Below are 12,745 nucleotides of genomic sequence, written 5' to 3' on the forward strand. Positions count from 1 at the left end.
AAGTTTAGAAGTCTCATTATAGCAATAGAGTAAGGACTTTTTCTTCGTACTTAGACTAATATACGTACAATAGTTTCTGCATCTTTTCATGAATGGCATGCATCAACATTTGTGTGTATATAGTAGTGAGTTTTCGAAGCCAAGGTTATAACAATTAAGTTCCATATCCTGTGAGAATCTAGCCAAAAGCCTCATCTGAATGATTATTGAGTGATGACATAAAAGGATGTCTAGATACCACACGTCCACTTGCTTGATCATCACGCCATATCTTATGAGGGAATTTAGGCCTTTTTTGGATTGATATAGCCAAATAAAAGTTAAAAACCCAAAAAGATATTTTTCCTCTAGTTACCCCTCTTGAGCCTTCACCATTTCTAAAAGCCTTTTTATTCTTCACAAAAAATTCCTAACCCATCACAATACACAATAAAAAGCTTACCTAGCTGATGAGTTGAGAACTGGATGGATATTAGAAAAAGAGAAGAGAAGACCTTGTACAAAAACAGAACATTTATTTGCTTCAAAAAGAAAAGAAAAAAAAAAGAGAAGAAAAGAAAGACCCATAAAAAACCAAAACCCCAAAAAAATCAAAGGAGTCAAAACAATCGAATCTCCCAAAAGTTCAAAATCGAAAGGAGACGATATCAGAAACAAAAAGAATCAAAAGAAAAGTTAGAACTCCCAAAATTCAAAATCATATGGAGTCACAAAGGCAAATGGCTAAAAGAATGTATCACAATTCGGAAGCAAAAGAACAAAATGAGGTCCATCACCCTAGCCCTGTAACTCCTAATAAAAGTCCTCTAGCTCGATTAGGAATAGGATGATGTGATAGTAAGTGGCAAGCGTGATCAATTGACCCCGGTTTCTTTGGACGTCATTTGAGTATGTGGGGAATATAAGTGCCCACTGCACTTGAGAGAATGAACCTTGAGTGAATCTATCAGAGAGTTTGAGAGTTGTGATTGCAACACACCCCTGTGAGAACCCAACTTAATGAAGCTCTACAAAAGCCTAAGAAATAACTCTGCTTTTGCATTTCATTGCTTATGTTTTGTACAATTATCTTTAGATGCTTAAATTACTGTACATATGTTATTCTGAGTTCAAAGGAGCTTGTCCTTATTCACCGCTAATGAGATGTATGAACTTCTAAGAATAAATAAGGAAACAAGACCCTTTGTACTAAATAGAAGAAGTTTGTGAGTACCTTTACTAGAAAACTCTCACGAGGCTTAAAGCTCATCCACTAGGGAAGTCCTAGTGGTTTAAGGCCTTGTTGCATATGGTCAATGCAATTACACTCTGCGGAACGAGATTAGTATAATTGATAATAAATCACTCATTTGTGATCTTAGTTTTTTCTCTCATCCTTGCTTGAGAACAAGCAAGATGCTATTTGGGGGTGGTGATTAGCTCCCAAATGTATATTTTATTACCCGTATATTGATGCATTATAGTCTCTTTTATGCTTAACAAAAGATAACTCATAGCTTTTACTGCTTTTCTTAGGTTAAGGAGTATTTCATACCACTTATCATAAAAGCTGCGTCTTAATACCAAAAAGAGCCTTAATCACGCTTATTATGAAGACCAGTAGCTGCAATAGAAAAGTGCTAAAAAAGTCAAAGTTAACCGGTCAAAGTCAATGGTAAAAGTCAACGGTCAAAGTCAACAATCAAAGGGTTCAAATTAGAAAACCAAAGATGGATGCCCTTATTTCAAATTGTGAAGACTTATCCCTAAACCTATCTTGGTCAAGAAGGCACCCATAAAGCAAAAGCAAAAGTGAAAGGGGTAAGGTGTCTTGTTTAGAATGAATGATGGCAAATCCGTAAATGGCAAAAGTAGGGGTATATAAACAAAAAACAAAGGAGAGAGAACTCATCCATTGTCTTAGGATCCAAACCATTTGGTTTGTTTATTTCCTTGTCTTGTTTTTCAATTTATGTTTTTAATTTCTTATTATTTCATTTCCTTTATTTCAATCAACTTGTTATTGTTCTTTGTTTCAATGTTCATCTTGTTTGCTTGTTTCATTTCAATGTTTTAATCAATCTTCCTTTAATGTTTTCAAGTTATTTTAATCTACAATCAAAGCTTTCAAGTTCATTAGCTTAGAACCATTCTAAGATTCAAGAGTCTACCTTTCTTCTTCTATCTCCCTCACTCAGACTCTAAACAATTTAGGATGAACCTCAACTTCTAAACTCTTTTGAAGTATACTTCCACAAATACTAAAGCTTCAAGGACCCCATCCGGCGGCTATAAATCTTCCTAAAAAATTATGACATGGCAAATCCAATATATTCCAGGCATTGAGTTATTTACTCTCATTGTGTGTGATCCACTCAATCACACTTGATAATATAGTCAATTGTGGTGGGCCAGTATTGTTTATTGTCATTGTGGTGTGATCCACTCAATCACACTTAGGACCTTAAGTCATAACAAACAATGGACCAAGTGCGGCACCTACTAGGCTCTTGGTGCATGGTGGTGTTATGTCGCGTTTATGGTAGCGCCGAAGGCGCGCTAATCAGTGTCGTATGTTAAAATATCGAGTGTCAGAGTAGCACCGTAGGTACGTTGAGGCCTCGCAGGCCGTAGGCACGGGCATACCCTAGTATACAATAAATCATACACCATTCGCTACTTTATATAGAATGGAAAACCAATTTTCGGGTGAAAATAACCTATAAAGACAATTCACTATTCATACCCTAAATACGTATGAACAATGATTGTTCATAGCTCATGTTGAGATCATAGTTCGTGATTCCGAACGAAACTCCGGAATTCCGCTCGGAATTTCGGTTTTTCAAAAAATCGAAATTTCAAATATAGTGTCGAAATAATCGAAATTCCGAATGAATTCGAAATTCCGAATTCTATAGGGTCGAAATTTACTGGATTTCGGTTTTTAGAATTACCGGAATTCCGAGAATTCCGAAATCCCGAACTATGGTTGAGATATGAACAGTGATTGTTCATACTCCAATAAGTATTATTACTGATCATACATTATGTTGAGGTATGAACAGTGATTATATTGTTCATACCCCCAATAGATATGAACAATGATTGTTCACATGAACAGTGATTACTCATAGCTCATGTTGAGGTATGGACAGTGTTGAAGTATGACTAGTGATTATTCATACCCTAAAATATGTATGAACAATGATTGTTCATACTCCAATATGTCTGATTGTTTATACGAATAGTGATTGTTCATACCCCAAATTGTTCTTATGATTGTTCATACTCCAATTTGTGTTCTTATTGATCATACATTATGTTTAGGTATGAACATTGATTGTTCGTAGCTCATGTTGAGGTATGAACAGTGATTGTTCATACCCCAAATATGTACGAACAATGATTGTTCATACTCTAATATGTGTTCTTACTGATCATACATTATGTTGAGGTATGAATAGTGAGTGTCCATAGCTCATGTCGAGGTATGAATTAACAGTGATTGTTCACACCTTAAATAGGTATAAACAATGATTGTTCATACTATATACATAAGGTATTTTTTGTTGGGCCGAGGTGTTAATTATTTTGTGTTAGAGGTAAACTTAATCTTTCATCTACCCGGTCCGTTTTTTATTTCGCATCAAGGGTATACTTGACATTTCATCTACTCGGTCCTTATGAGTGATTAAAAAAAGGCCAGTGGTTTTGAGAGTGATTTTTTCGTCTGATTTGTCCTTGAGAATTACTCTTTGTACTTTCTAAGACTTCCTTTGACTCAGTAAATTAATAGATATGGATTTTTCAAAAAACATATTTTTTTTCGAAAAAGTGAAAAATATTAATTGTAAAATCAATTTTTGAATAAATATGTTTGGACTAACTTGTAGCTCCAAATAGCTCATTTTTGCCAACACCAATATTTTGTAAATTAAATCTCACTTTCTCACCTGTAAAGTTACAAATCTTAACTTACAAGCATATTTGGTCCACTGAGAGAGACTAACAAGGGGTATAATTAAGGGTTAAAACATGTTTTTTTTAGCGCTAATCATGTATACCATGATCATAGAAGACCAAATATGTTATCCTTGAATGACCAAAGGTTCTTTAGCAGCCCAGAAAACCATCTAACTCTGCAGGAACATAGAGTTAACATTGTACATAAGACTTTTTGGATCGGACAACACCTATCAATGACTTTGCAAAGCTAAATGTTGATGCTTCTTTCTTAAAAGGGGATAACTCAAGTTATGGCTATGATTTAAAGGATTCAAATGGTTATTTCTTGGCTGCAGAAACTGAACAAGGAAGAGATAACACAACAAAATAAGCAGAAAGTAGGGGGGGGGGGGTGCTCAGAGCCATCCACTGGAGCTTGAAGTTTAATCATACGAACCTAGAAGTAGAAGCTGACTCCCAGACTATCAGTACTTTTTTGGACATGAAAAAGAAGAATGCACATATAGGCTGGTCTTCTCAGCTTTATCTTACTAATGCACTAGCTTTAGTAGCTACTAAGGATAAGTTATGTATTAAGTGGGTAAACCGAGATGGTAACAAAGTGGCCTATATGTTCACATGCCATAGGAAATCAACTCCTGGTCCTAAAGAATGGGTAATAACCCCGCCACTGTGGCTTTGGGACATTTTGGACAGAGAGAGAACGTTTGTAAATATGTCCATCTAATATATATATGATGATTAATAAGATATACCACAATTTTTATACCATAGTTTATACCATGCCCTATAACTTTACCTGCAACGTGAAATATAATCTAGTTTTTTGTGGATGTGTTCAACTAACCATGAAGATCACTGAAGCTTTAGATTGGTACTAACTTCAAGAGAGTTTGTTTTTAGAAGTGAGGTTCATCCTAAATTGTTTAGAGTTTGAGTGAGGGAGATGTGAAGAAAAATATAGACTCTTGTATGGTTTATAATGATTCTAAGCTAACGAAAACTTGAAAGCTTTGGTTGTTGTGATTGAAATAACTTGAAAACTTGAAAAGAAGATTGAAACAAACTTGAAATAAGAACAAACAAGATGAAAGGAATATTGAAATAAACACAAGTAAATAACAAGTTTGATTGAAATAAGAACAAGTAAATAACAAGTTGATTGAAAGGAAATAAAACAACAAGAAAATAAAAACATAAATTGAAAAACTAGACAAGAAATTAAACAAACCAATGGTTTGGATCCTAAGACAATTGATGGTTTATCTCTTCTTTGCTTTTAGCTTATATACCTCTACTTTTGCCTTTTATAGATTTGCTCTTCTCCATTACAAATTAGACACCTCACACTTCACTTTTGTTTTTATTTTTTATTTTGCTTTTTGGTTTCTTCTTGACCAAGGTAGGTTAAGGGAGAAAGTCATCATATTTTGAGATAAGGGCCTCCATCTCTGGTCTTCTGATTTGAGGGATTTGACTTTTGATTTTGACCGGTTGACTTTGACTTTTTCAACAGTTTTTCATAGCAGCTACTTGAAGTTTTAGATTATGGGGGGTGTACACTACTACAGAAATGCACATTAGCCACGGTAGGTCAAATGGTATATACCACTGTTTTCTCGGTGGCTAATAGTCAATTCCCATGGTAAAAATGGGTTTTCTAATTTCGGTACAAGCAAATACCACTTGTCTCGTAAAACAGTGGCATATAATATGCCATATACCACGGTACATCATAAAAATTCCTAATTTTTTTTTCTCACATTCACCATTTCCATAGAATAGGTGGCTAATGTTTTGCCAAAAAAATAAACCTACCGTGGGTAAAGCAATTTAGAAGAAAATAAAAAACCAGAAAAAAGAAAAAGGGGGAAAAACTGTCTAGCACTAAAACTTCTATCGACACCCTCTTTTCAACTAGCTAGGGTTTCAAGTAGTGTTTTGTTTCATCTCTCCCCAATTTCGGTTATCGATTAGGTATTTGTTTTTTTCTCTATCTCTCACCCCAATTTCTAAAAGTTTGATTTTCTTCTCCAATTCAAATAAAGCCTAGAATTGTAGTGATTTCCGTTGGTGAGAATTTTGATAAAAAAATTGTTTCTTGTTTTGCCGCAAGGAAGGGTTAAGCCAACTTTTACCGTCAGTTCACTACACAAAGGCTACTTGTTGGCAGTTATCACTACTTCTAGGTAATCCAATTTTGTCATACGCTTAATAGCCAATTTTGTTTATGTTAAGCATTAGTTGTTTTAGTAATAGGTCAGAAACCTTGGCAAGTTCAGTATGAAAGCTGCTGGAAGTAGGCTGTATTTTTGTTAGTTTTGATTAGTTTGTACTAGAGATAAACTATTGTGATCTCTAATATTCCTTGGTGGAAACCTTAGAGAGTATTTGATAATATTCCAACTGTTTGTAGTAGAATACTTGAGATTTTCTTTTGCAATCAATTTTTTTTTCTACCTGAGATTTTCTTTTGCTAATTTGCCTCTTTGAACGAATCATGTAGTAGAATACATCTTATTGAACTATATTATATGTCTTTTGAAGAGCTATAAAGATGGAAAATATAAATTTAGTAATGTGCCTATAAAAGTTAATTTATTTGGTATGTATAGTTATTAGGTGTGTAGGTTGTGCATGAGCTGGTGGTTGGTGCGGTGATTGATTGGATACATTTAATTGCACACCATCCATTGCTATCTAGCAACAAAAACACAAAATTTTATGACCATATCAGCTGCAATACTTTGTAATTTGGAAAGCTTCTCATCTTCATTGTACAGTAAATAAATAGTGAAGTATTATTTCCATGTCAGAGTTTGATGTAAGTAGACATTTTTGATGGTTTGAAAATCTGTTTCAGCATTTCGGTCTACAAGGCATTGCACAAGAGTTTCGGAGGCTTCACTGCAGATGTTGTTGCTGCCATTGACCAGGTACACATGTTGATTAATTTGTTATCTATGAAATCCATGAATATCTAGTGTTGGTTGCAACTTGCAAGTACAGCTTTACGGACATAATTTCTTTTTGCAACACTCATTGCAGTTTAGATTTATATTATTTATCTATATAAATGTTGATATAACATCTAATTATTATTTCTAGTTATCATCCTTCTACCCGTGGATCTTTACTGTTGGCGTTGCTGCTCATGACAAAGTCTACAGTAATTCTTTAATCCTTGGCAACAATATAACCATTCTGGGAACTGGACTAGCACGTAAGTTTGGAACCAGCTTATTAATTCTAGTTTCATATAGTTTAAGAAGGCATTATAAATTAGATGATTACTTTGCTAGCCTGCTGCTTTGCTGATTACGTGAGGAGTCAAATGATTCATCGCCAAAAGCCTGGAAGATTGCCAAACCCTGAAATTCTCTGAATCTTTCAATTTGTTCATGGATATAAGCCAACTGACTATTCTTATGTCTAACTTATTGTGGGTGCAAATGCGCTAAATGAGAAAACTTAAATTAAGAATATAAAAGAGAGGGAGAGAGAATATAGTTATGCTCTCGTGACTAAAACCTAGATGTAATACTCCGCCGTTGTGTGTACTATTTGGTTCCATGGCACCTACAGACATTCCATAAATCTCATTCATTCAACATCCTTGATATTATTTCATTCTTATGGTTATTAATTTTTTTGTTTGGGTCGGTGGCCTTTTTAATTAGATGTCAGAAAATTTGGCGGTAATGAAAAACATAGTAGAAAAACCAGAGAAAGGTCACAAAGTTTGTGGTCATGGTCTCCCTTGGGGACTATTTTTTTAGTCAGGAAAGTTTGATATATCTTATTACATCACCAGTGCCATCAAAGTTGGTTGTTTTTGTGTGGCAGACCCTCTATGTGGTACCATCAGTTTGGGTTATGGCTCCCGCATTTATGCATTTCAACCTGATGCCCACAAAAAGTTGCAACTCTTTCCTATAGAAAAGTAAAATGGTTGTTCTAGATAGTTTATATATTTAGATAATTCGAAGATTCTTATTTTTTCTCAATTGCAGCTGGGACAGATAATGGTACAATGTACACTCTGGTTGCTACCACTCATGCTTTGAGCAATGAAACAACAGGCGTGAACAACATGTACTTGGGTGAATGTCAAGACTCCAGTAGTCTAAATAGACCTGGTCCGGAAACCTTATGATCTGTAGCTACTCAATCCGCTTCGTTCTTGGTCTCTCTACCATAAAAATGCCTTGGAAACAAATGGGGAAACCTCAAGTCAAAGCAGGAGTTGTATTCTACATGGATCCGTTTGTTATTGGGTTTCATTTTAACCTAACTCAATGGCGATGCCTGGTGTGATTATTCCATCTCCAGATGATTCCAAGGTGTGCTTTCACTAACTATATATGGAATTATTTGTTGGAATCTTAGTTTTAGATTTGACATTTAACTAACTGGAGGTTAAACTTCTTTATATTTTAGATAGATTCTCTTGTTCTTGATATTAACTGTACATTGACCATTTAGTCTTGTGTCTATCATGCATAATCTATTAATCATTGTACGGAACCATATACTTGCTGATATATGATTAGAAGCATAGAGTTCACTCAACTTGTGTTACATACTCTTCATGGAGAAAAGGTTGTTGTATGACATAGATATAAAGTATGGGTCGAATCTAACTCTTGAATAGTGACTCTGAGTAAATTTCTGGTTCATAGCACAACAAAACAATTACTATGTTTAGAATAGCGTTCACTCTACTTATGTTCCTCACAGAAAAGGTTGTATGACATGGATATAGTGGGTCGAATCCAACTCTTGAATAGTGAATCTGAATAAAATTTCTGGTTCATAGCACAATAATATAATTTCAACTCATGTTTAGAATTAGATTGGAAACTTCTAGAAACTTCTACTCATGTCTAGAATTAGATTAATAAGCATTTGATATTTAGAAACTATTGGTTGGTCAACTTCTAATATCAACTTCAGTAGCAGCTTGAATTAATTTGATCCTCGGAAAAGTGTTTGTCATGCAGCATCACTAGAACCATGAATTAATGCTGACTTGAAAATCTCTTGCTTCAGAATGTAAAACCAATTGGTGTCAATCCACCCTTTTACTAAGAGGAATTAAAAAAATTGGTCACGACTGTTATCTAATGTAAACTAATCTGTAGGCAGGAGGTGTTTCCAATATAATCCACTTTCACTTGTGGCCTCCACCGATTGAATAAGTGTGTACTGTATGCAGACATATAGATGGAAGATTTTATCTTGATGCCATATTGTTTATGATTAATGGTAAATAAACTATATAATGTATAAATAGTTGTGTGGTGTGAATAGGTGTAAAGTATATAACCGCAGGACAGGCAAGATAGGATTTACTGATATTGGAGAACAATTGGTGAGTACATTATCTGTCTCGACATTTATATACATAAACGTAGGCACTTTGTTAATTTGTTTGGGTATGATAAACCTCCAATCAATCGTTTGCAAGACATGCATCGTATTAACCATGTCGTTTGCATGATTATTTTGTAACCATAGAAAAAAGAGTTGGGACCAGCTTTCAATGGAAAAAATCGAAGGTCTTCAATATGGAAAAGAGCTTACTCAAGAAAAGGAAAATACATTGAAGTTTCTATGGAAAGAGTGGCTGAAAAGATTGTAAGTTTTCTAATCATTTATTATTTATGTTTTAATGTTAGACATGAATGCTAATTGTTGTGATTTGGACTTGGTAAATCCTTGTTTACTTCAAAAATTAATTGAAGGACATGCTGACTAAGGAAGTGGAGGAGAGGAATGTAGTTACTGAAGGAAGTAAGGATAACTTAACTCTAGCATTGGGCACACCTGAGCATCTGGGAAGTAAAGTGTGTGGGTATTACATAATGAAGTTCATGAGAGAAATAATGGAAGCTTGTTCAGATAATTCTTTTGAAAATAAAGTAGAAGTTGTCATACATTAGCATTCTCTGTTTTGTGTTACCCTTCATTAATTATTTAGTTATTATATTACCTTTTGATCTTTGATCGTGGAGATGACAAATCTAAGCCTCAAATATACATACACATAAGAGGAACTTGATGTTATTCGACTTGAAATTCTTAGATTCATACAGCATAATGGAGCGTTCGAGCCAAGCGTTGTCTTAGCTAGGTTTTGACCCTTTCCTGTTTAGATTCGGTACTTGGTTGATCTCACCATTTTTTTGATGTTTTAGATGGAACAAGTTGGTAATTATTATTTTGATGTTTTGGCCGGATGGAACAAGTTAAAACTTCTTTTGGCAATTCAATGTCTAAATTTATTTATTTTGTTTGTTGCACTATGAATTGTTTATTTGAATAATGTGTTTTTAAATCCAATGTGGATATGGTGAAAATGGATAGGTTGCAGGTTCCAGGGTTGAATATGATGAAAATTGAATAATTAGGGGTTTTTATTTATTTTTTTTAAAATTTCTATAAACCACAGTTTTGTAAGAACTGAGGTATAAGGAGATTCTATAAACCACGGGTTTTATCCAACCGTCGTATATAACGTCACTATTTCCCACGGTTCACCTCAGATAGAGAAAATTGTAAAGACTATTAACCATGGTTCGGAAATCCTAATACCACTGTTTTAGCTAAAACCGTGGTATATAATAGGTACTTTTTACTACGGTTCTGTTAGAAGTATTTGTCACGGTAGTTGTTACCACGGTTTGAAAACAGTGGCTAAAGACTTTTGACCACTGTATATAACAGTGGTATATGAGCTTTTCTGTAGTAGTGATACTTCAAAATTAGAGTGAGGTTCATCCTAAATTGTTTAGAGTTTGAGTAAGGAAGATGTGAAGAAGAAAGGTAGACTCTTGTATGGATTAGAATAGTTCTAAGCTAATGAAAACTTGAAAACTTTGATTGTTGTATTGAAATGATTTGAAAATATGAAAGAGAATATTGATTAAAACATTGAAATAAGAACAAGTGAACAAGATTAAAGATTAAAACAAAGAACAAGTAAACAAGATTGATTGCAATAAGAATAAGAAAATAACAAGTTGATTGAAATGAAATAAAACAACAAGAAAATATAAACATGAATTGAAAAACAAGACAAGAAATTAAACAGACCAAATAGTTTGGATCCTAAGACAATGGATGGTTTTCCTCTCCCTTACTTTTAGTTTATATACCCCTACTTTTGCCTTTTACAGATTTGCCATTCTCCATTACAAACTAGACACCTCACATACACTTCACTTTTACTTTTGCTTTTGCTTTTTGGTTTCTTCTTGACCAAGGTAGGTTTAGGGAGAAAAGTCATCATATTTTGAGATAAGGGCCTCCATCTCTGGTCTTCTGATTTGAGAGCTTTGACTTTGACTTTGACTATTGACTGTTGACTTTTTCAGCACTTTTCCATAGCAGCTACTAGTCTTCATAATAAGCATAATTAAGACTTCTTTTGGTGCTAAGACGACAGATTGTTCCCATTCTGGAATGCAACGTCAAATGATCTGATCTTGGCAGTATTTGAAAAGATATGGGTCATCCCAATGATAGTACTTTACTTGAGCCAGGAACGTCTTCCTTTGATTTATATTCCACAATGACGGAGTCTCTTCAGTCACCAGATAATTCACAATATCAACATATATACTAGGGTGCAGAGAGGATTGCGTAAAGGTGCTCATCAAGAAAAGAATCTAAAATGGGCTCGTAATCACTATCACTATCATCAGTTAACCTAGACAGGTGGTTAGCCACTACATTTTCAATTTTTTTTTTATCTTTTATCTCCAAGGTGAATTCTTGCAGGAGGAGAATCCATCGGATCAACCTCTGCTTAACATCCTTCTTCGTGAGAAGGAACCTAAGAGCTGCATGATCAGTGTAGATTAAGATTTTTGAACCTATTAGATAGGGACAAAATTTGTCTAAAGCATAGACAATGGCTAAGAATTCCTTTTCGGTGGTCGTATAATTCTGTTGAGCCTCATTTAGTATTTTACTTGCATAGTAAACAACTGTAGGTCCCTTATCATGTTTTTGACCTAGAATAGCGCCAACAACATAGTCGCTGACGTCATATATGAGCTAAAATGGTTTTGACTGATAAGCACCCAAAAGTGTATTATGAAACCCCATTGAGACATATAAATTTGGTTAATTATGTGTTTAATAATCATGAAATAAATATGTTTTTATACTTTTGTAGGTATTCGCAGTAAACATGGGAATATGGATTAAACCTGTGATAAAGCATGGGGAACGACGTATATATGAATTCTTCCAAATATACACAGAAGCATCAAACTTCCGAAGCTCCTACCTCTTGAACCAGGACTTCGAATGCGACAAGTGAGCTGCTCAGACAATCAGGGCGATGAACTCTATGCATAGGCGGGAAGTTGTAAAATTGCCCAAAGACCGGACTGCCACTGGACTGCATATGGACCCACTATGCAGGCCTGCAAGATTGGATGAGTCATTAATCATGGAGCATGTCAAGACAAAAATGACAAATTATTGGTGCAAAGTTGACACCTTGCATGTAATTAATTAGATTAGGTGTTAATAGTGAAAAAAAGGTAAGGTGTCACTTTGTTTTAATGTGGTGGATAAAAATAAAGTAAATGTGGTTTGATGTTTCACGTGGGAGGAAATGAGATTTCTCTGAAATGGAGAAGAAAACAAAATAAGGGGGACACTCCATTTACTCCCTTGTCTTCTGATAAAAGTAAAAATAGTAGAATCCTAAATATTAATGCTACAAGAACACTAATACGAAATCCTACCGTTCTTACGTTTAAATCAATTCTTCTTACTT

General features: G+C 34.5%; 1 protein-coding gene and 1 long non-coding RNA gene across 3 annotated transcripts; both read left to right on the top strand.

The window, feature by feature from the left end:
* The first annotated feature begins 5,785 nt into the window (after positions 1–5,785).
* Positions 5,786–8,083, top strand: LOC147488283 (uncharacterized). The gene is made up of 4 exons (XR_015200846.1): positions 5,786–5,925; positions 6,812–6,884; positions 7,057–7,171; positions 7,962–8,083. It is a non-coding gene; the product is annotated as an uncharacterized LOC147488283 (long non-coding RNA).
* Positions 8,084–8,188: 105 nt separating this feature from the next.
* On the top strand, positions 8,189–12,569 carry LOC147488284 (uncharacterized). Of its 2 annotated transcripts, none has more exons than XM_086572578.1 (4): positions 8,189–8,291; positions 9,262–9,322; positions 9,469–9,588; positions 12,134–12,569. In XM_086572578.1, exons 1-4 carry the CDS (start codon positions 8,281–8,283, stop codon positions 12,278–12,280), a joined length of 339 nt encoding a protein of 112 aa, XP_086428704.1. In that variant the 5' UTR covers positions 8,189–8,280; the 3' UTR covers positions 12,281–12,569. The 2 variants fall into 2 exon arrangements, with proteins under 2 accessions (XP_086428704.1, XP_086428703.1); XM_086572577.1 differs by lacking the exon at positions 12,134–12,569 and adding an exon at positions 9,696–10,210.
* The last annotated feature ends 176 nt before the right edge of the window (positions 12,570–12,745 follow it).

The sequence above is a fragment of the Coptis chinensis genome, chromosome 7, assembly GCF_015680905.1.
Source record: "Coptis chinensis isolate HL-2020 chromosome 7, ASM1568090v1, whole genome shotgun sequence".
Lineage (NCBI taxonomy): Eukaryota > Viridiplantae > Streptophyta > Magnoliopsida > Ranunculales > Ranunculaceae > Coptis > Coptis chinensis.

Excerpts from the sequence above, each read along its gene's own strand:
- LOC147488284 (XM_086572577.1), top strand. Across the intron at positions 9,323-9,468 it reads CTGATATTGGAGAACAATTG|AAAAAAGAGTTGGGACCAGC; the intron begins GTGAGTACATTA and ends TTGTAACCATAG. Across the intron at positions 9,589-9,695 it reads AAAGAGTGGCTGAAAAGATT|GACATGCTGACTAAGGAAGT; the intron begins GTAAGTTTTCTA and ends AATTAATTGAAG.